The sequence below is a fragment of the Mastomys coucha genome, unplaced genomic scaffold (assembly GCF_008632895.1).
Source record: "Mastomys coucha isolate ucsf_1 unplaced genomic scaffold, UCSF_Mcou_1 pScaffold8, whole genome shotgun sequence".
NCBI classification, from domain to species: Eukaryota; Metazoa; Chordata; class Mammalia; order Rodentia; family Muridae; genus Mastomys; species Mastomys coucha.
The window spans coordinates 35,678,261-35,701,767 of NW_022196914.1; the positions used below are offsets into that span (position 1 = coordinate 35,678,261).

General features: G+C 41.9%; 1 protein-coding gene across 2 annotated transcripts in view; it reads right to left on the reverse strand.

Annotated features, from left to right (window-relative positions):
• The window catches only part of Ahrr (aryl-hydrocarbon receptor repressor), a 94,371-nt gene that overhangs the window by 65,568 nt on the left and 5,296 nt on the right, over nt 1–23,507 (reverse strand). Inside the window, exons 2-3 of one of the 2 annotated variants that reach the window (XM_031360397.1) lie at nt 20,380–20,452; nt 14,389–14,570 (exon numbers count right to left, since the gene is read on the reverse strand). The exons of the other annotated variant lie outside the window; for it this stretch is intronic. Of the exons in view, the coding sequence (XP_031216257.1) occupies nt 14,389–14,570; nt 20,380–20,444 (247 nt within the window). The 5' untranslated portion in view covers nt 20,445–20,452. The remainder of the gene's footprint in view (nt 1–14,388; nt 14,571–20,379; nt 20,453–23,507) is intronic. 2 annotated transcript variants of the gene reach the window in all.

Consider the following 23,507-nt stretch of genomic DNA (forward strand, 5'->3'; position numbering starts at 1 on the left):
CAGCCCTACAAAGGTTAATAGATGGAAGACACCAACATAAGGAGCAAAACCACACCCTAGAAGAAGCAGGAAAGTAGTCTTTCAACAAACCCACACAAACCTAATTCCACCTCTTACAACAAAAACAACAGGAAGTGGCAATTACTTTTTCTTAATATTTTAATATGAAAATTAATATTACCAACATATCCTAACCGATTAAAATCCAAAAATATGAGGAATTAGAAATTTGTTGATTGTCATCCAATAGTCTCTCTAATTTGGTAATTGGAGAAATAGGTCCAATATTGTACAATCTATATACACTTTCAGCTTGTTTGTGATAGTGTCTTGCTGTGTACAACATAAGGGTCTTGAAATCTTGAAAAAAAATCTAATATAAGAAATGTAATTCTACACCTCACTTCTGAGTGAACAGTCAAAGGAAAAAATAACTTGTCAAAGAGACACCTGTGCTAACTCTAGCACCATTATAATAATCAAGACATGGAATCAGCCTATATACTCACTGATGAATGAATAAATATAGAAAATGTGATGAATAAACATAATAAAATACTATTCATCCATAAAAAGGATGAAAAGCTACTGTTTACAGGAAAAATGAGAGAACTGGGTGCTGTTATGTTAAATGAAGAGCCAAGCATTGAATTTACCACATGTGCTCATTTATTTGTGGAGGCTAAAAATATTCATCACCCAGAAGTTTAGAGAACAGAGGTCATTCAGAGGATGGAAAAGATAGTGTGAAGAGAAACAGAGAGGGTGGATAATGGCTACAAAAAATGGAGTTGGAAGCAGGAAGTAGCTCTGAAGGCTGGAGTGAGAGCTCACTCTTCCAGAAGACCTGGGTTCAGTTCCCAGTACACAGGTAGTGGTTCCCGGCTAGCTCTAACTCAAACTCCAGAGGATCCAATGGTCTCTTCTGGCACCTGCAGGCATTGCATGCATGTGGTACACAGACATGTGTCCAGGCAAAACAGTCATATTATATATATATATATATATATATATATATATATATATATATATAAAACAAATCTCAAAAAGAGAGAGAATAACGAAATAGGATTCACTTCAGAAATGTAGTAATGGTTCAAAATGACTGATATACATAATGCCTTAATTCTAAAGACAAAAATGGGAAATGCTAATTACTCTGGCTTGATCATTATACATGTTTCAGTAAGTATATTTTGCTCCATCAAGAAACACAAATACTATATTCTAGTTAAAAGTTCAAATTTGAAAGTAAAAATAACTGAAGGAAATAAAGGTATACAGGTAATAATTTCCAGGTTTGCAGGCTGCAGAAATAATATTTCCACAAGCCAGGAAATCTCCATGTACACCTGCTCCCTGCCCATTTCATGTTCAAGCACTGCCTAGGGCTGTCTTGTCCTAGCTTCCACAGCCACTGCCCTTGAATATTTGTAACTGCATCTCTGTTAGTGATGACAGTGCGGTCATGACAGTGGCGGTGGGGAAAATGCTCCTCACAGATATATGTGCACATCCACTCTTGAGAACACAGCCTCTTCGCAGGCTCTGCCATCCCTTGTCCCTTTCTTTTCTTCCTGTTCCCCAGGACTTACACTTCCCCCATGCAGTGAGGTCCTCTGCATGAGAGTGGGGCCCACTGCAGACTCAGGCCTCACAGGCCACTTCCTGTGTGCTGTTTTCTTGATGCTTCCAATTGACTTGTTTTGAGATGTCAAACTTACAAAATACTTTTAAGAACAGCACAATATGCCCAGATTATTTTCCCATAGACTTCCCTGAAGTTTACCAACGGGTGCAGACAGATCACTGTCAAGTCATTGGCTGGAGAGCTGTGGTTCTCCCCACAGTCTAGATTTCTTGTGTCAGGTCTCTATGAAGACCACAGTTCAGCCAGTGGAAGACTGATGATTCCTCATGATTAGAAAAGATTGTCATCAAGAAGACCATCATGTTATGCTAGGCTCAACCCAAGATGCTTTTTCGTGTGATACATGGTATCTACTTAGATGCTTTCAGTAGGTCAAATACAACCACTGGGGATAATGAATATTATTTCTCTCCTTTATGTTCTTTCCCCTTGACACAGAAAGATTATTTTGTTTAAGACTTAACGCCATTTCTCATCACACCTTCCCCATTACCCTTTGTATTGATTGCACTATTTGCTTGAACCGACCATGGCTCAATGACCACTGACTTTTAGCTCACCTCTTTTATGTTTGTCTCTCCTAGCTTTACTATCTAGTAATATAATACAGAGAAATTTTCTCACTGTTTATTTAGTTTGTTTATCTCTACTAGAGTACACGGATAGAATCCTGTTTTATTCATGTAGTTATCAGCCATTACTACCACAAGTCATTTTAATGCTGAAATCATCCCTGGCTTGTCAGTAGAAACTTCCTTATGCTCAACCTATGTTGAATGACATGCCTCCACTGAGTACTTTCAGGCATAAACAAAATTATCTTGTATCACCCCTGCTCCCAAGTCCCTGGCTCCTTGCAGTGGTGAATGGAATTCAGAGTCAGTATCTAAATGCAAAGAATGTGTATTGTTATAGGGCAGCAGACCTTTTTTGTGTGCGAATTATGTCCACTTTATATCTATCACCATGCCTTGGCCTATCTGTACATATTGAAAGCCACCAGTTCACATCAACATCTCCATATCAAGTTCAGCACTATAGATCCAGTACAGAGTAGAATTTTTTTTCTATTTACAGTTTGTAAAAATTGTTTTTAAGTTACCCAGCCTTAGAATTCCTCTGTAAGGAGATTTTAAACTATTGATTCAATTTCTTTTTTTAAGATTCACTTTTAATTTAGTGTGTGTGTGTGTGTGTGTGTGTGTGTGTGTGTGTGTGTGTGTGTGTGTGTACAGGTACTAACAGAAGCCAGATACACTGGCTTTCCTGGAGCTGGAGTTATAGGCTGACATCTGACATGGGTGCTGAGAATCAAATTCGAGTTCTCTGAAAGAACAGCATATGCTCTTAACTACTGAGCCATCTCTTAAACCTGATTCAGTTTCTTCAATAGTCATATGACTATATGAGCTTTTCACTTCCTCTGAGTCCATTTAATAAGATTTTGTTTCAAGGAATTCATTACTTTCAAATCTCAAATATATAAGTACTAAATTGTGCATAATGCCCTTAGATGATCTTTTAAATCTCAATGGCATCTATAATTGTCTTTTTTTATATCTTAACTCATCTCACACTTTTTTCTTGACCACTCACCAGAATTTGTAAATTTGATTATTTAATAGAATGCTACTTAGCACTTTTCTATTTTCCCAATATCTTTTCTTTTATCATTCCCCCCTTTGATTCTTTGTTTTATTGTTCTTTAACAAAACAATTCACTACTTAACTTATTGGTATTCAGTCTTTCTTAATTTATATGTAAGCAAGACTAAGTGTTTGTGACTATTGATTTGCTACACCTTTACATTTGTAAATATTTCTAAATTCCATCATATTTTCTTCATTAGTCTAAAAGTTATTACAGATAAAAGGAGTTTCAGATTATCTTTTACACTAGTGGTTTCTAGCTAATGTTCAATTGGGGCCTCACTATAAGTTTTTATGATTTTTGTCTTTTGCCTCAATTTGATTTATTGGCCATGTGATGTCAATATTTAACATGTACATGCAGACTTGAGAATACTGGGACTCTGGAATCCGGGAACCCAGCGCTTTTTGTTTGTCCATTAGACTGATCTTATGTTTGCCTTGTTTACATCTTTTATAACTTTTATTCCTTTAATGTTTTACTCCACAAAGTCTTTTAATATCTTTCTGATGGTGAATTTGTGTATTTTTTATAATTCTGTCAATGTTTGTTTTTATAGATTTTGAAGTTATTAGAAACATAAATTTTAAATTATCTTATTCATTTGATTAAATGAATCATTAAATAATTATGTAGTGACTCATCCCCTTCCTCTCTCCAGTGCTTTTTAACTTCAAAGAAAATTTTGGACATTGATTCAGAGGCATAAGTCTTCTCTCTGTTAGGGTTTCTTCGGTGTCTTTTTCTATCTTTTCGTTCTTTCTAAACTATTAGACTTTAAATGTGCACTTTGTAAATAGCATATCAAGCTTCACATATCTTTTAATTGGTGACTTAGTCAGGGTTTTATTGCTGTGACAAAACACCATGACCAAAAAGCCAGTTGAGAAGGAAAGGGTTTATTTGGCTCACACTTTCAGATCACAATCCATCATCAGAGGAAGTCAGGACAGGAACTCAAGCAGGGCTGGAACCTGGAGGCAGGAGCTGATACAGAGCCTAAGCAGGGCTGGAACCTGGAGGCAGGAGCTGATACAGAGGGATGCTGCTTATGGCTTGCTTCCTTGGCTTTCTCAGCCTGCTCTCTTATAGAACCCAGGACCACTAGCCCAAAGATGTTACTACCAACAATGGGTTGAGCCCTCTCCATGTATCACTAATTGAGAAAAATGCCTTACAGCTGGATCTCATGGAGGCATTTTCTCAACTGAGGCTTCTTCTTCTCTAATAACTCTAGCTTGTGTCAAGTTAACATTACAAAACCAGCCAGCACAATTGGCATGGCTATTCCATTTATATTTCTTATAATTAATGATATGTTTGGACTTTTATGATTTCTATTTGTTATACTCATTTGAGTCTTTACTACTTTCTTGTCTTTTTCTTTGGCTACATTTTCTCATTCTGTTTTCTCTTTTAAAAATTAAAATCACATTTCTGTTTTAAAACAAGATAACCACGCCAGGCAGTGATGGCACATGCCTTTAATCCCAGCACTTGGGAGTCAGAGGCAGGCAGATTTCTGAGTTCGAGGCCAGCCTGGTCTACAGAGTGAGTTCCAGGACAGCAGGGCTATTCAAAGAAATCCTGTCTCAAAAAAACAAAAACAAAAACAAACAAACAAAAAGATAACCAGCTAGGTGGTGATGGTGCTCTCCTTTAATCCTGGTGCTTAGGAGGCAGAAGCTGGTGGATCTCTGTGAATTTGAGACTAGCCTGGTCTACAGTATGAGTTCAAGGACAGCAAGGTTACATAGAAAAACCCTGTCTTGAAAAAACAAAAACAAAACAAACAAAAAATAAGATAACCTTCAAATATAATATCAGAAACTTAGAACTAACTTAAAACCACCCTCTTTAATTCTGTGCCCAAAATAAAAATATTTTATGCGCTCATTTCTCTTTTTTGTTTTTACTGTATATCATCATTTAAATCAATGATTGATTTTTCCCTATAGTCACTCTCTTGCTTCTCATTCCTCTTCATCTGGAATTTCCTTTCTTCTGTATGAACTGTATCTGTACAAAGTTTCATTTAATACTGTTATCTCTGGATTCTTGGCATTTCATAATTTTTTGTCCCTGAATGTTACTTAACTTCCTGCTGGCTCATCAATTTATTGTTATAATACTAAATCTTGTTAGGTGTGATAGTTCACAACTTTAATCTGAGCACCTGGGAGGCAGAGGTAGGTGAATCCCTGTGAGTTCAAGGATAGACTGGTCTACATAGTGAATTCTAGCCAGACAAGGTTACATTATATAACCCTTTCTCAAAAATAAATACATAAAATGCTTTATCTTCACTGTGGCCATTATCAACAGAAGAGAAGACTGGTTACCTACTGAAGATGAAAGATATTATTCAAAGGTAGATTTCCTGCAGTATACTCTAAGTGTTAAAAAGGCATGTGCATGGCACCTTTTCCCACTCACATTATAAAGAATGCTAGAATGAATTCTTCCCATATAAATTGTAGCTGAGACATCAAGACAAGTATTCCTAGGCTCCACGGCGCAATTCAGAATGATGGTAGGGGGAGGGTACCGGGTAAAAGTTCAGGAAGGGAGCATACTCTAAGTCTATTTCCATCTATAGCAAAAAAGAGTAGGATTTCTTCTCCTCTTGTGTCCAGCCAGAGGTGCTTCAGAAGGACTCTGTGAGACCACTGTGCCTTCTGAGTCCAGTAGCACTAAAAGCTGCTATTCTTTCTCTACTTAGAAATCTAAGAGGAAAAGGCTTTGAGTGCTCCTGTCAGGCAACAAGCCTCGGGTAGAAAGAATTGCTTAGCCAGTAAGCCAAAGGTGTCCAACCCTTACGGACCAAGTAGACCATGCTATGTACGTACTAGCCTGTGACAGTGGGGTATACATTTGGCCCAAAAGGACACATGAAACCAGACCACATTAAGAGGAGGATTTGCCACCTGGGGTTAGGAAAGACACTTATATGATACCAGTCATAGGAGAAAGATCACCTTTGTTCCCCTTCAGAGTATGACACCCAATGACATTCTAGGTATCCTCTTGGATGTCACGCCTGCCTAATGTACCAGCTCATAGCCATGTCAGCCACATGGGACATTTCTTGGTCTTCTTTCTTTTCCCCTTGTTACTTCTATTGAGGGGATCAGGAAGTCTAGCATCACTGTAAAGGAGTGGAGTTGGGGTCCTGCTGCCTCAGGTTTGCTCAGTAGAGAGACATGGTGTGTGTGTGTGTGTGTTTTAAAAAAAAAGAATTTATTTATTTATTCCATGTATGTAGGTACACTGTTGCTGTCTTCAGACACACCAGAAGATGGCATCTGATGCCCATTACAGATGGTTATGAGCCACCATGTGGTTGCTAGTAATTGAACTCAAGAACTCGGGAAGAGCAGTTAGTGCTCTTAACCACTCAGCCATCTCTCCAACCCGACATGTTGTTTTAACTGTGTCGTTAGACTTGTACAAATGGCCCAACTAGTCTGCTTGGACAACAGGATAGAACTACTAATATACCCTCCCTAGAAGTGACCAGCAATGCCTTAGGCTGTCCCAGATCCTCCCAGAGACAGAAGGAGGACAATACACAGAGGAGATCTTCTGGGGACGCAAGAAGGGACATCAAACCTTAGTTCCTTATGTCCTGGAAAGGAATTCAGAGACAGGAGAGAGAAAAGGAGAGAGGAACTGATTAAGGCTGTCTCTAATTGGTCAGGTTGATCTTTTGAGATCAATGAAAAGAGGTAGAAAAATAGAATCATTCATAAAACAATCAGGGTGATATTTTTATACACTAATACTATGACTTGGAAAGCTTTTTTATCTTAAGTGTTAAGTCCCATCAATACCTATTCTGAAGTCTAAAAATAAAATCTCATTTCAACATCATCTACTCACTTGGAGAGACAACTAGATATGCTAGACAACCCCTCCCGGTGGATCCCTCCAGTTGTGAACCTGTGGCTCAAATCAAGGTGTGTATGTCTAAGACATGGTGGCAGAGAGCCTAGGAGAAGGATTCTCTCAAAAGGGAGAAAGAGAGGCATTGTTACCATGAAAGGCTAAAACCTAGTAAGGCAAATCAGAGAAGACCTTCGGGTTGAGAAATATCTTGGGTTCAAAGTTCTGGGTGGGCATCCTTGGCCCACAGCAAACTTGGACTATCTCTTCAGACACTCCCTAGGGTCACACTGTCCCTTCACTGATGGTGAATTTATGTTGTTAGAGGGATAACTCTCTTACTGTCCTGCCTCCGTTTGCTGAGACAGAAGTATCTACTCCTATAAGCCTCCTCTCTTCCTCCTTCTGTGGTGGCTGGTTACACTCATGGTTCATATCACACGGTTTCTTTAACAAGTGCTTGTTCAGCTGCATCCTTTCTCATTTGTTGCAATAGGAGCAGGCTAAGGATTTTTCAACTCTAAATAAGTTCTTTTAATTTCTTTGATTTATTCCTATGCGTATTTTATTATAAGCAATAAAGAAAAGTATGAAGAAGCACCTTCAGTAGTCCGCTGAGGAATCTCTTCCATTGAAAGCCACCTCTTCTTTTGCAGGTTCCATTCTTGGTGAAATACTAGGGGCACAATCAGGCTGCATTTTTGCCATCTTATGAATAAAGATCCTGTTTCCTCTGGTTTGCAATACCAGCTCTTTGTTCCTGCTGAGTCCTCAACAGAATAATTCATTAATGTTCACATTTCTACTAAATTCTGTTTAATATAACACATATTATCTGAATCATCAAGAGCCTGCTCTTCAACACTCCTCTTTTTTTTTAACATTCTAGAATCACCTTTAAAAGTCATATTACTGCAAATACACCCCATAGCCAGTTTGTTCTTCCCAGCATACACCTTAGAGCTTCTGCATCCTCCATCATCCAATTCCAAAGCTTCCCTCATATGTCTCAGTGTTTATCTCAGTGGCATCCCACTTCTCAGTATTTAGTCAGATAAGATAGCAAAATATCATTGGCTGGACAAGTTGGACCACAGCAACTCATCTTCTCACAGTTCTAGAGGCTGAAGTTCATGGTCAAGATGATGGCCAATTTGGGTTCCTTGAGGGGCCTTTCTGTTCTTGCTGTGTCCTCAAATGGGTGGCTATTCTGGGTATGTGTTCAGGGGTGGGGGGTGTGCTCCTCTTATAAGAGATTTTGAAAGATCACAGCCATACCTTGGTGTCTTAGTCAGGGTTTCTATTCCTGCACAACATCATGACCAAGAAGCAAGTGGGGAGGAAAGGGTTTATTTGGCTTACTTCCACATGGCTGTTCATCACCAAAGGAAGTCAGGACTGGAACTCAAGCAGGTCAGGAAGCAGGAGCTGATGCAGAGGCCATGGAGGGATGTTCTTTACTGGCTTGCTTCTCCTGGCTTGCTCAGCCTGCTCTCTTATAGAACCCAAGACCTCCAGCCCAGGAATGGCACCACCCACAAGGGGCAATTGAAAAAATGCCCCACAGCTGGATCTCATGGAGGCACTTTCCCAACTGAAACTCCCTTCTCTGTGATAACTCCAGCCTGTGTCAAGTTGACACACAAAACCAGCCAGTACAATTGACCCCTTGCCAACTTGACACACAAACACATCACTATTAAGCCTCAACCCTTACTTTCTTATTCATCCTCAAGATCTAAAGTCCCACAGTCTTTACATATTAAAAGTTCAATCAATTTAAAATGTCCAATATCTTTTAAAATTCAAAGTCTCTTAACTATGGGCTCCACTAAAATACATTCTTCCTTCAAGAGGGAAAAATATCAGGGCACAGTCACAATCAAAAGCAAAACCGATGTCTGGGATCCAACTCACGATCTTCTGGGCTCCTCTAAGGGCTTAAGTCACCTCTCCAGCTCTGCCCTTTGTAGCACACATCTTGTCTTCTGGCCTCCAGATGCCTGTACTCCACTGCTGCTGCTGCTGTCCTTGGTGGTCATTGCATGGTACTGGCATTCCCAAAACACTGCTGTAACTAGGCTTCACCAATAGCCTCTCATAGACTGTCTTCATGGTGCCAAGCCTCAACTCCTTTGCATGACACCTTCAGTCCTGGGCCATCAATTGCAAACTGAAACTACACCTTCACTTATGGCCTCCCATGGCCTCTCACTGTGCTGAGCCTCAGCTGCTCTTCATGAGCCCTTCGTGCTGTCAAAACCAGTACCACCTGGGTGACTCTTACACATTACCAAGTCCTGCTGCAGCACAAGGTACAACCTTGGCTATCTCCGGAGCACAGCCTCTTTGTGCTCTCAGAAAACAATTCCCAGAAGATGTCTCCTCAATGATGCTGGTCTCTTCTTAATTTCTTAGCTCCAGCTAACCAGGATCAATAGTTCCAGTAACGCAAAGTTTTCACTTTAGTAGTTCTGGTATCTTGTTAATCACATCTGATACTTCCGCCCCAGCTAACCAGAACCACAGAATCTTCACAATCAAAACAACATGGCCCTGATAAGAGTCTTTAATCTTCCCTCTGAAATTTCACAAGCCAGGCCTCCATCTCTGCACTGTTCTCAACATGATCTTCCAAGCTCCTACACAACATCCCACAGAGTTCTTAACAACCAGTGGTTCTTCTAGCTCAAAGTTCCAAAGTCCTTCCACAGTCCTCCCCAAAACATAGTCAGGTTGTCACAGGAATACCCCACTATGCTGGTACCAATTTGTCTTAGTCAGGGTTTCTATTCCTGCACAACATCATGACCAAGAAGCAAGCCAGTAAAGAACATCCCTCCATGGCCTCGGCATCAGCTCTTGCTTCCTGACCTGCTTGAGTTCCAGTCCTGACTTCCTTTGGTGATGAACAGCAATATGGAAGTAAGCCAAATAAACCCTTTCCTCCCCAACTTGCTTCATGGTCATGATGTTTGTGCAGGAATAGAAACCCTGACTAAGACACTTGGGATCTTCTTTAACTTTGATTACTTTACTTAGAGGTCCATCTTCAAAAGCCATTGCACATTTGGGCTTCAGGGTATGAATTTTGGGACGATCCAAAATTTAACTCATGACAAAGACCACCAGGAAAAAGGTAATCCTTTGGTGAGAACAGAAAAATGATACAGCATAGTTTTATAATTGTACACATCCATCCAGTGTATCCAAAATCATTAATGCTCTCAAGGAACACGTGATTTTTACATGCTAATGGATGTTGTGTTCTCAAGTTCTGTGTTCCAGGTTACATCTAGTGATGTCATGGTGTGTCTATATTTGTTCGTCTGGGGTTAACATGAAGCAGAGGAGCCTGTTCAGCTCAAGCGAGCAAGGGGGCCAGGAATGACCTTGGGTGAGAATTCTAGGATAGCCAGAAGAATGTGGGCAGGTGTGACAGGCTGAGAACAAAACAAATGAGCAAAGGAGGCCAGACACCATGCAAGGTGAGTACAGGCCATTGGGAGGAAGCAGCAGCATAGCCATGAGAAATCTCTAGGTTTTTGTGAGAGATGAAACTAGGTTTCTCTGCCTCTTTTGCTCTTATGTTTTAGTTTTTCAGACCATCTCCTCTCCCTGGAGCGGTTCTCCACAAGGGTGCACATTTGTTTGCCTAATGGATGTTCCCATCCTAACGACTCACTGGGTAGATGCTGTCCATGGAGCCAGTCTGAGCATGATTTTTAATATCAATGCCTGAGACATTCTACTCCTAGTAGGTCTTCCTGGGCCTTGTCCTGGTGACTGTAGAGTCCTTGGGGAGGTATGGGACAAGCCAACCTATGATGCTTCTGGACTACAATAATGGAGCCAAGGTTTCTTAGAGTTTCCTAGTCAATGTTCAGTAGTACACATCCAGGTATTCAGCCTAGTATAAGCATGGGAGACCCAGCTCTGCTCCCTGCCCTGTAATAGGACATGGCCATCTATCTCTTCTAAACACTCCCCACCTTTTTTCTTCACCAAAATTTCCCCTTTTGTAGAGAGCAAAATTTGTAAAAGTGGAAAATCCCAGCCCTGACTATTGCCCACAGAAGATAGTGGAAGTAGAGAGCTGTGAAAAAGCAAGGCCTTGCCACACACAGGACAGATAAACAAAATTAAAATAACCCACTGCCTCTTTTAACATTAAAGGCAATCTTTAATATTCCAATCAGATTTTCAGGCCACTGTCACCCTCTAAGGTTGGACTTTACAGTTCATGTCCTTTTCAGAGGTGATGTTTTATGGAAGTTTTAATGAAATTAGCTCATCCAATTTGGGTCAACAAGCACAAACTAAAATCTAATTTTTGCAGCTTCACTTTTTTTTTTCCTAATCATACAGTTGGAAATGAGTTCAGGAAAATTTTTAGAATTTCTTCTCTAATGTGAAGCTTAAAGGGACTCACAAAATTCAGAACTCTTGGTTGAAAATGTATAGTAGAAAAAAATTTAAAAATTGTTATCTTACCCACAGAAGCCACAACACTCTCACAAAGTCTGTACACCCTGAGGATTCACTTTATCTCAACACAGTGGGATCCCCAGGCTGCAGTGATGTGAGCAGACCAGCTACAAGTAGTGCTCCATTCACATCACAGAACTCTGAAAATGGCAGCAAGATGGGCAAACCACTTTACTTGTCAGTTAACAACTGGACATTAACACAGACTCTTGGACTGTCTTTGGAATTGGCCATAAACATCAGGAGCAGATCTCCTATGGGCCAACAAGCTCTGGCCTGACTGAGTACATCTAGGACTGTCCAGGGCAGAAGAGACCCGTTCTAGTTACCTATCAACTTGACACAGCCTAGAGTCACGTGAGAGGAAAGCCTCAATTTTCAGATTGACCAGTGGGAATATCTGAGAACTTGTCATAATTGTTAACTCTATCGAAAGGACAGCCCACTGTAGATGGTGCCACGACTAGGGTGACGATCCTCAAGTGTAGAAGAAAGCTAGCTGAGTATTAACTAGTCTTCAAGCCAGCCAGCAAGGAGCATCCTCCATGATTTCTACCAGGCTTCTTTGGCTATAAAATGAGATGAAGTTAATGTTGTGTGGCAGTTAATACGCAGACTTGCCCTCAAATTTCTGCCTTGAGTTGCTGCCTGAACTTCCTTCAATGATGATGAACTGTGAGCTGGGATTATAAGCTGAGTAAACCCTCTCCTGTCCTAAGTTACTTTTGTCAGAGTATTTTATCATGGCAACAGAAGAAAACTAGAGCACTCCTCCTCTCTGTCCCATGATCAGGTGTGTGTATATGTGTGGCCATGTCGGTACAAGCACAGAAAACAAAGCCATTTTTAGTTCTGGACAGAGCTTCTCTACTCAGGGCAGCCCCAGTCAGATCTGAGTGGTCTAGACATGGATGCTGCCCTTGAAGTTTGATCACAGTGCCCATGGGAGCTGGAGGCTGACTTAGTTGCACTTCTCACTTTTAGACACTTTGCAGAACACAAACACCGAGGCCTTGATTCTCTCCTAGCTTCCCGCACCCACACAAGATGACGATGACACAGCATGTTTGGAAAGATTATCTCAATTTCTTTCCAATCTTAATGCCCTGGAAAAGCACTGAAATCCCAGAGGCGAACTGGCTGTAGCACCATTTGAATTGAAAGTTTCCAAGCAGGCAGCTCCAGTCTAGATTCCCAGGGTAGATAGAGGTTCAGTGGGAGAGATCCTTAGGCCAGAGGGAAATTCATTCATAAAAGCAATATATTTGTGCATAAAACTAAACAACCTGAAGAGTAAAATGAAAATGTGTTGTCACAGCTCCACTGGGACATGGTATTCACTTCCAGGAGGCTGGGACTAGCCAGGACTTAGAGGTGCCCGGGAAGACCTTAGGCAGGGTGTCAAGACAGTCAGGTATCAGGCACTATGCAGAACTTCCACTTAGCATCCTCCTGATACTGGAATGTAAACCTTCATTAGGGTTCTGGGGGACTGCTGAGGTTTGCAAAGCCCCAGGCTGAGAATACCTCACCTGCCCAGAAAGGCCCCTCTTGCTACAGGATACTGAAAGTGGCTATCAAAGCCCAGGAGTACCGCTTACTCCATCAGAACTGCAGCAATGCTGTACCCAGAAACTAAAACTGAGCAGCCAGCAACTGTAAATTGTACCTTTAGGAGTTCTAACCTCTTTATGCCTGTCCCCTTTGGCTGCCACCCAATGCAGAAGCTGCCCAGTCCTATCTGTGTGTTCAAGCCCTGTATGTTTTTCAGCCTTTCAGATACCAGAGGTCCTGAGGAAACCAAAACCTGGACATCTAAGGCAACCAGATGATGTGGCAGGACGTGGGCATCATTCTCAATGCAGACCAGTGTGAGAAGCCATGGTGAACACAGGGAAGAGAGGTCCGTCTCTGACCACCTACCTTAACCCTTCACAAGAACCTTTTACAATCCTCTCACATAACAAAAGCCACAATGTGCAGGGAAAGGCCAGAGCCCTGCTACCACTGAGGATTCAGTACAGCAAGTAGAAAGGTACAAAAAATCCCTGCACTATGATGGTTGAGAAGACAGAGCTTGACAGGCTGTAGAGGGCAGAAGAACTTGCTAGAGAATGATGGTAGCAGATCAGCCTGGCTGCCACAGCACACAAAGCTGTTCCAGAGGCACTCTGTGGGACTCAAGGTAGCAATATACAGAAAACAAGGCTAACCATGGACACTAGGCCTCCTGCCTGTGCCAATCCTACTCTCTCTCAGAATAGATTTCTTTATTTCCTAAAATCCCAACCCCCACCAGCCATCCTGGCTCTGGGCATGACCCCCCTATTTCCTGTAGTTCTCTATCCCCCAGAGCTGTCCTGGCTCTGATCACTTAGAAAACCCAGGACCATCCTAGAAAAGTCGGTAGAAACCCTGAAGCTAGAATGTTCCTGTTATCCTGGAATCCCAAAGATGGGTCAGCCAACAACCATCTAGATGAGTTTAGCATGGACAAGGAGTTGCATGGTGGTATATAACACATTATGCACATGTCTGATCACAGTTGGGCCCAAGTCAGAACCATATGGATTCAGGTAGACCCAGGTAAGACCCCATAGACCACAAGAAAAACCCAGCTAGACCAGGAGAGCCCAGGTCAATTCAAATGGACACAGGCAATACAAGTTAGACTTAGGCTCAAATGATCACAATGCACAGGTGAGAGTCCTACCTTGGAAGAAGCTCTTCACCCTGAGGTAACTAACGCTGAGACGCAGGACAGAAAGCTTGTCCAGCTTGGAGATGATGTCAGGTGAAAATGGCAGCAGGCTAGCCAGGTGGTCCAGCTCTGTATTGAGGCGATCCCGGTGCCGTTTGGAAGGATTTGATTTCTCAGCTCCCATGGTAAGCCTCCTGGGGGAAGAAGGCCTTAGTCATATAGGTTCTCACCAGGAGCCATTGGCTCCACAGGCAAGAAATCATTTTCTGTGGAGATCTCACTAGCTGCTGCCTAGACAGAAAGTGCTTATAAGAATTAGAGATAACTCCTTGAAGAAAACGACACACTAGTGAACTCCAACCTGACATTTGGAGGAATGTGAGAAAAGGGTGAAGGGCGTGGCTACTGGCTGTGTGGCTCCAGTGCATTTCTCAACTTCTCTGTGCCAGGTTTCCCGACAAGGGAGGATGCCTGAATAGGGCTGTCTGGGCAAGAATGTGCATGGGAAATATGCTTTTATCTGACTTCCTTCAAATTCTTACAACCTAACCCAAACCGAATACCCTAGGAAAAATACAAGTTCCTGCGCTAGAAGGGTGACAGCTTCCTGACCTCATGGGCAATCCAAACAGTTCTTGGTCCTTCTCGTTCCCAGGACAATGAATTTCAGTTTGATTTGTGACTGAGTGGCCTGAGAAGCCTGAGAGTCCAAATGCCTAGAAGAGGGCTCTAGGATTTGGTAGACAGCACAGACAAGGTCTCAAAGAGGCACGGCATCTGGAGGGTCAAGAACAATCTTTGCCCACCATTCCACGTAGCTCAGGAAACCTGCTCATCCATAGACAGTTTCATCTGGCCTCAATTACATGAAAGAAAACCTTCAGCATCCCTCCATCTAACTTCTTAGGACTCCCTCTTCCAACCCAGCACCACCCACATTAATCCTCTAGAAGAGACAGCAGCAGCCAGAGTGAATCCAGTGTTGGAGAGGACAGGAGAGCAAATCAACCCATTATGGGTAGAACTGCAAAAAGCATCCACCTGAGTCAGCAGGCCAACTCTTTCTGGGGTCTCAGGGGATCTCAGTATTAAAGGAGTTGCCCAATGACCCAAATTCCCAGTTGTCTAATAGTCCCTGACAGTAACAAACTCAGGAGCTGTTTCTTTTTGAAATAAGATGTATCTCACACAATATTATCAGTCATTTAAACATGAGCAGCCTCCTTTATTTACCAGTCATGGCACTGTACATCTCTTTCTGGTATAGATTGCAATTATCCAAAGGGAAGCCCCTCCCTCATTGTGCATTTTCTCCTAAAGTCTTTCCTTTGGTGTTGGAAATGGCTGGCCTGTTTTCTACTCACGTGGACTGGTTTGTTATGAGTATTTCATCTGATTTTACAGGAACACAAACAATGGTGCACCCAACTGTCTTCACGAAACAGGATGCTTCACAGCTTGTTCACATGTAATGTGTATGGTTGCTTCTTCATTTTTATGGCTGCATAGCATTCAGCTATATAGATGGACCACATTTTACTGATCTTTCACCAATTAACAATGCTGGTGATTATCCATTTATAATCTTTGTAAATATAGCTGCTCTGAGCATCCACTAGGAAGAGTTTGCTTGGATATGTATTTTAAATGTAGACAACCAGGATACAATTGCTGGATCTGAATAATTCTGGGCTTAATGTTTTGAGGAATTCCAAAATCAGGCTGCATTATACATATTTGCACCATTTCACAGACTCACCAGGAGTATACAGGGCTACAATTTCTCCACATGCTTGTCTGTGCCTGTACACTTCCATTTTTATATGAGATAGTGTTTTCTTTATATAGGTAGTGATTTGTACTTCCTTGATTATTTATCACACTATGAATATTCTCTTGTGCTTGTTCATTTATATATCTTTTCTGAGAAACGACACTCCAGTCCTTTGATATTTTTTGACTGGTCAGCCATTTGGTTTTGAGTTGTAAGAATTCTTTGTATGTATATTGGGCCTTCATCTGATACATGATTTGTAAATGTTTTCTTTTCTCTATTGGTTGTCCTTAAATGTCTAGTTCTTGTGTTATTTTACATTGCCAGCCAAAACTGAAATAGACTGGCAAAGAAAACCTAGCACAAGCTCACAACCTGGCAAGGGCCCACTCTATGAATGACAGATATCTAAGGACTCCACACAAAGCAAAGGGGACATCTGAAGGGCAGATAGGGTTACGATAGGGTTATGGAGTGGAAGGGAACAATGAAGATCTGAGTAATGAGAGGGAGAATCAGGGTGAGCTGGGACATATATAAGAACTTGGTCTATATAGTGTCCAAAGCAGTGTCTACTTGGTGATGGATCCATATGGGATCCTGTGCTCAGAGGTCAGGTCTGTCTTTTTTACCATAAATCCCTGGGTCCATCCAAGGACACATTCAGCCTGAGGCATGGGCCTTCCCATTCATGCTCTCCAACTCCAGTTTCTTCAGAGTCCTGGGAAGTCTTCAGCTGAGCAGGGGCTCTCTTAAGTCATAAGCCCAGCTTACTTTTAACCTCTGTCTAGTTCTAAGGTAGATGTGTCCTTGCCTCTCTATGAAGGGTGGTGCCTACACCAGCTCCAGCCCTGACTACCATCTTTCTATACACAGTACATGAAGGGTGCTGCCTATAGTAAGCTGGGCCCTTGCACTCTAAGCCTCTCTATCAGGCTCAAGGTGAGGCACTACCCAGTGGAGTAGTTATGCCAGGTCCACAGCACCTTTGCTTGTCTCCTCTGGCTGCCAGGACATATAGACACCTGTCACTGCTGTCTATACTCCGCACTCTACTTCCAAATATCAGCTCCAGAAAGCAGGTGGGTGAGAAAGGATAGATAATGGAAGGGAGGTGTCCATCTAGAAAACAAGCGTCCTCTGGGCTTGTGGTGGGTTCACATCCAGGGCAGATTTGGAGGCAGGGTAAAGTTCCCACTGACTTCTGGGAGAGAAACAGCAAGAAGTGAGGAGGAGTGGTTCACCCAAGATGGTCAACAACACATAAACAAGAGACAGCAAGAGATAAGAAGGAATTAGTCAGCTCCACCGGACAGAATCACAAAAGAGCCCTTAACACCAACAATACAGGATACTGCAGATTAATTTAACAAGAGATGTCCAGGACACTTGGACAAAACAAAAAAAAGCATTGCTGATAAAATTGTAATGCACATAAGTAAATGCAAAGGTATATCATGTTTTTAGGTTGGAAAATACAATACTGTATTTTCTCAAACTGACCTACAGATTCAATGCTAACAGGGATTAGGAAATTAACTCTAAAGTTTACACGGAAAACAAGGACCCTAAACCAGCCAATTGTAAAGAATACATCAGGAGAACTTACCTCCTGATTTTAAGCCTTCCATAAAGTTCCAATATTTATGATGGATTCATATTAGGGAAATCAAAAATCTGAGTCAGTGGAACAGAATAGAGAATCTACAAATAGACCCATATATCTATCCTTCCTCAAGTCAATTAACTAGATCAACATACTAAGGCAGCTCAAGGGCTGCTCAGTCCACTGGGTATCCATAAAAACAGTAAATGCCAGTACTCATGTGACAGGGCACCTCAGGAGGAACTCTAAATTAATCACAGACTCAAATGTAAAACCAAATATGAAACTTTACAAGAATCTTTCAGATTTTTGGGTAACCACAGGACTCTTTCAACACACATAACACACACACACACACACACACACACACACACACACACAATTTTGAGGGAAAAAAAGAAGGTTAAAAAGCAGATACAATGAATCAGTATTAACAACTTCCACACTGTCATGAGATGAAGACACTGTCCATGGTAAAGACTCTGGGGTCCTTTGAGAAAAAGATGTGGCACACCAAGCATGCTGATGGTGACACCAGGCATTCACTCCTGGGAGAAAGTTGTGGATTCAGAAATACCCATAACTACTGGGTAACACGGTTATAAAGAGAGAGAGAGAGAGAGAGAGAGAGAGAGAGAGAGAGAGAGAGAGAGAGAGAGAGAGAGAGAATTTTGATAGCTGAATGAACATTTACAAATTACTTGCCACTTATCGCATGGCAGGTGGCACAAACATCAGGCTGCTTTTGTCATTTACCCATATCCCTATCTCCCCTGGAGAAGGTGGAAAAGTCTTGACTGATGTGTGCTGCAGATCTCCATTGCAGCTGGGGACCACAGGGCTTAGTGGACGGCAAAGGAATGAGTTGAGCTAACACCCCTGGAAGAGTACAATTCATATACTTAGACTGTGTAGCAGAGAAAGCGCAGGCTATGGCACAGGCTCTGAGGTGTCCAAGTATGAGCACATACAGAAGAAGAAACACACACTGCATGAACATCTCATGAAGCATCCACAGACAATGCTAAAGCCAGATGCTTCTTGAAAGGGGACAGAGGATGGAGACATTTCCCTGAGTTGTGAGCCAGGCAAGCATTCCATCTTTTCAGAGCATCCAGAAATCAAATACTAGCTGGTCATGGTGGTGTCTGCCTTTAATTTTAGCAGTTGAGAGGCAGAAACAGGTAGATCTCTGAGTTTGAGGCCAGTCTGATGTACATATAGTAAATCCTAGGCCCTTCAGGGATACATGGTGAGACTCTGTCTCAAAAACAAATGAAATAAAGTAAAATGTAAATATTCGATGTCTCAAACATGGCCTCACTTTTGAATTGGAATAAAAATATCATGAAGGCAAAAAATTGTGCTGCACTTCCTTCTATACTGTCCATCAGATACCCCTGTTTCAGCTGAGTGACAGCATTATTCTCTGTTCTTATTTATATGATAAATGTTATGTAAACAGATCTAAGTCTCTGTCACAGAGGAGCACATTTCTATGCTTACTCTCATGGGCTTTATGTCTTCTCCTTAGAGCATTCAGCTTCCCTCTCCAGCACTCTTCCCTTATCAAAAACCTACCCCCCAGCCTACCTCAAAGCCCCACTGGGTGGTGGCTCCAATCTCCAAATAACCACATTCAAAGTCCAGCCTGACACTCAGAGCAACCTCAGCTTCTTGCCAGTCCTTGGGACCATAAGGCCATAACTCTACACAGACTCTTGTAGCCCTGGAGGCCAACAGGGGTATCTCTGTCACATACAAAGAGAGCAAGCTTAGAAAGAGCTGCTGGTGGGTGCCCCATTCACATTCTGCTGCACTCTAGCCTCACATGTAGCTGCATCACTGAAACACATACCCAGAACATCCATCCCAAACCAACCTCTCTCTCCCCTTTTCCCTCCCCTTTCTTACACACACACACACACACACACACACACACACACACACACACACACACACAAAATTCCCCAGCTGATGATGCACACACTGGATTTTATACCAGGAGCCAGAGGCAGCCTATGGGCCTTTCGTGGAAGCTGTAATTCAACTGATTTCCTGGAAAATGTACTAAACCCTGGTATTGATGAAATCACCACACACTTCTCACTTTGACTGCTCTGAGAGTTTCAAGTTAGGCCCAGGACAAATGAAAAGACTACAGACAATTGTGTCCCTGAGGGGCATGGGTCTGAGGCCTGGGCTCTCCCATCTCTATACCTTCAGATACCCTTAGGTGAGGATAATGAGCCCCAAAGAGCCTCTGTCTTCTGGAGTGTAAGGACTAAACCCTGGGGCTCTTTCCACAGGCAGAATGACTCATTGCTGAAGGGAACAAAGGTTCCAAACATATTGATGACATATCCCTCACCCAAATAAGATCTCCAGCAACTCCAGCCAGTGTTTTGTGTCCTGGTCAGAAAAGCTGCCTAAGGTAAGTTTGCCTGCTAAAGAAAGCCAGTGACAAGTCATGCTTGCATGAGATCCAAAGGCCACTGTGACCATGCCTTCCAGGAAGGTTCGCCAAAGCCTGCCTTAGACTATGTTTGCCTGTAAAACTCTCTCTCTTCATGAAGGCACAAGGTGCCCCTTGTTTCCCAGGGATGTCAGGATGATACTCTACCGCTTCTGAATGGGTTTCCTTCTTTTCCTACCGGCATATGTACACTCTCCTGATGGAATCATCATCTTTGATCCTAAAAGAGAAAGGATGCATTGAGTCAATCACATGAAGAGACCCAACATGACATCCCCACAGGTGCTTACTATAGTGACCCGACAGCAGGGAGGTCGGTAAGATACACTGGCCCTCGTGCAGGTCAGCGCTGCAAGTTGGAGTGCTCAGTACTATAGATATATAGACAGAACTATAGATAGTCGTACAATATAAAACGAGGTGATGGTCTGTAAGAACCTCTCATAGTTTTACTCCAAATAGAATTGTGACAGAGTTGGTGAAGCAGGGTGCTACTGAGCCTCAAGAAGCTGCTGCATTCAGAGCCATACCACCTGTCCCTCCTGTACCCACAGGCCCATAGGGTTAACTTGCCCCCACTCTTTTGTGGATTATTTCTTCTTAGTCCTATGTGCTGGACTTCCACTATGGTCACTCATGCTCAGCTATCTACAGCCCAGCTAACAGTGTGCTGTGGTGCTAGGCACATGCACATGCCTCCCACAGAAGTCACTAAAGCAGCCCAGGACCTATACTTCAAAGTTGGTGACTTTACGTCCCCTCATAAAATAGAAGTGCCCTCTTTCCTATTGTAGAGTCTTGATATTTCTAGTAGTGAGGACATCCGAACCTTCACGGACTCCCTTAGATCCCTGTAGCATCCCCCAGTACCATGAGAATGGAAATGAGTATCCCTGACTTGACCTCGTTTATGTATTATCTGGAAGAGATGCCATTTCTGCCCCCTTAAAGTGGCTGTGAAACTGTCAGAGCTACGCGATTGATCCCCTTTGAGGATAAAGAGAGGCACGCAGAGAAAAAGAGAACTCATAGAATAGACGTTCCACGCAAACACTAATCACACATTCTGGAGTAGCAGGCAGGTGTAAGACAAAAGAATGTCACCAGGGACAAAGGAAAACTAACAAAATTGCCAGTCTTCTAAGAAAATGTGATAATCCTAAATGTTTACCAACAACTAACATAGGTAAGAAAGTGTTTCAGCTCAGGTACTGATAACCCACCCTCAGTGATCAATCAGTACTGCCCTGGCATGTACAAATGATGTACTGACTGTAACTCAGGGGAGCTACAAAACACACCCTTCAACACCACCAGCATGCACGTTAGTTCTGTGCACTTGGAATACCCACCAAGATAGACTTTACTGTCGGACTTACGCAATTCCTAATAAACCCAAAATGGCAGAAATCATACAAAGTGTGTTCTCTGGTATGATGGATGTAAACTAGAAAGACATCTGGGAAACTCCCAAATGTCTGGAAAGCAAGGAACTCATAATTTTAAGAACACATAAATGAATGAATATGAAAATACAAACACATCAGACTTTGTGAAACAGAGTAGTAAGTACCTATTAGGAAAAAATATCAAGTAAATAATCCAAGTTTCTAACTGACGTAACTAGAACAGAAAATAAACCTAAATCAAGTAAGGATAGAAACAAGGAAGAGAAAGTATGAAACTTAAAACATAAAAATGAAGAAAAATCAATGAAACTAACAATTGATTCTTAAAATATCAACAAAATTGATAAACCTTTACCCAGAGTGATCAGAAATATAAATGATATGGACTAGAAGAAACAGTATGAGGGAGGACTTACCACAGATCCCACAGACGTTAGGAAGGCTACAAGAAGATGTGGCTATGAGCTGACCTATGTCTCCCAAAACTCATATGTTAAAGCGGAGACTCTGAATGGAGGTGACTAAGGAAGTGAGGTCACTGGGTAAATACTGTAGTTCCACAGAGCTGTGCTCCTAGGAAAGAGCAAAAGGCACTGGGGCTCTTTCTCTCACCACCTAATGAGGATGAAAGGAAAACAAGGCTATCCACCAGCCAGAAAGACACTCTCACCAGAAACGGAGTTGAAGAGCATCTTGACCTTCCATCATCTAGAACTGTGGGGAAGGAAGGTCTGCTATTAATCTACCCAGTCTGTGATATTTCGCCATGGTTACCCAAGCACCCTAGGACAAATAATTTCCCCATAAATTCAACAACTTAAATGAAACGGAGCAGTTCCTTCAAGGACACAAACTAGCAAAGCTCACTCAAGAAAAATAAATAGCATAAATAGTTCTACATCCTAACAAAGAAAACTCAAGTCCAAATAGTCCTGGTATAGTCCACTAATTTAAAATATAAATGAGACTAATTCCATTGCTTATGTGAGAAAAACTAAACAATATTCATGTGTGAGTTCAGTCTTGTTCTGCTACCAAAGCAAAGACATTACAGAATAAGATCTTAAGTCAGTACCCTCCATGAACCTAGACACAGAAATCCTCAATTAAATATTACTACACAGAATCCAGCAACACAAAATGCACCAGACCTCAATGGAATTTCTCTAAAGAATTCTGCTTTTTTTTTTTTAATTCTCAAGAATCAAGCATTGCAATTCATTACATTAGCATTAATAAAGAAAAATATGATCATTTTGTTATCTACAAAGATAATCTGGCAAAATCCAAATCCATTTATGGTCATTAAAATCCTCACTTAAAAGTATGGAGAGAAAGGGGAATGTCATGTCATGACCTTGATGAAGAGCATCTCCTACAAGTCGAGTCCGAAGGCTGAAAGACTGAGCCTTCCCCACAATCGGGAACAAACACACACGTTGTTCTCTTCACTCCTATCACACATCACATTGCAGATTAGCCAGAGAAACAAGGTGAGAAAAAGAAATAAACTTAGAAAGGAAGAACTCAAACTTCATGTCTTCACAGGCAATATGATATTCTATATAGAAAATCAACTAAGGGGAAAAACACTTTTGAAGAACCTCCTATAATCTGGGCATGGTGACACATGCCTTTAGCCCTAGCACTGAGGAAGCGGAGGCAGGCAGATCTCTGAGTTTAAAGCCAACCTGGTTTACATAGCAAGTTGTAAGCAAGTCAAACTAATACAGTGAGACCCTGTCTCAAAAACAAGCAATCAATCTTCAGATCATTAACCGTTAAGTTAAACAATGCCAAAGAGTAAAAGGACAATATGCAAAAGTTAATCCTAGAACTATATCCTGGCAATGAACCAATGGAATG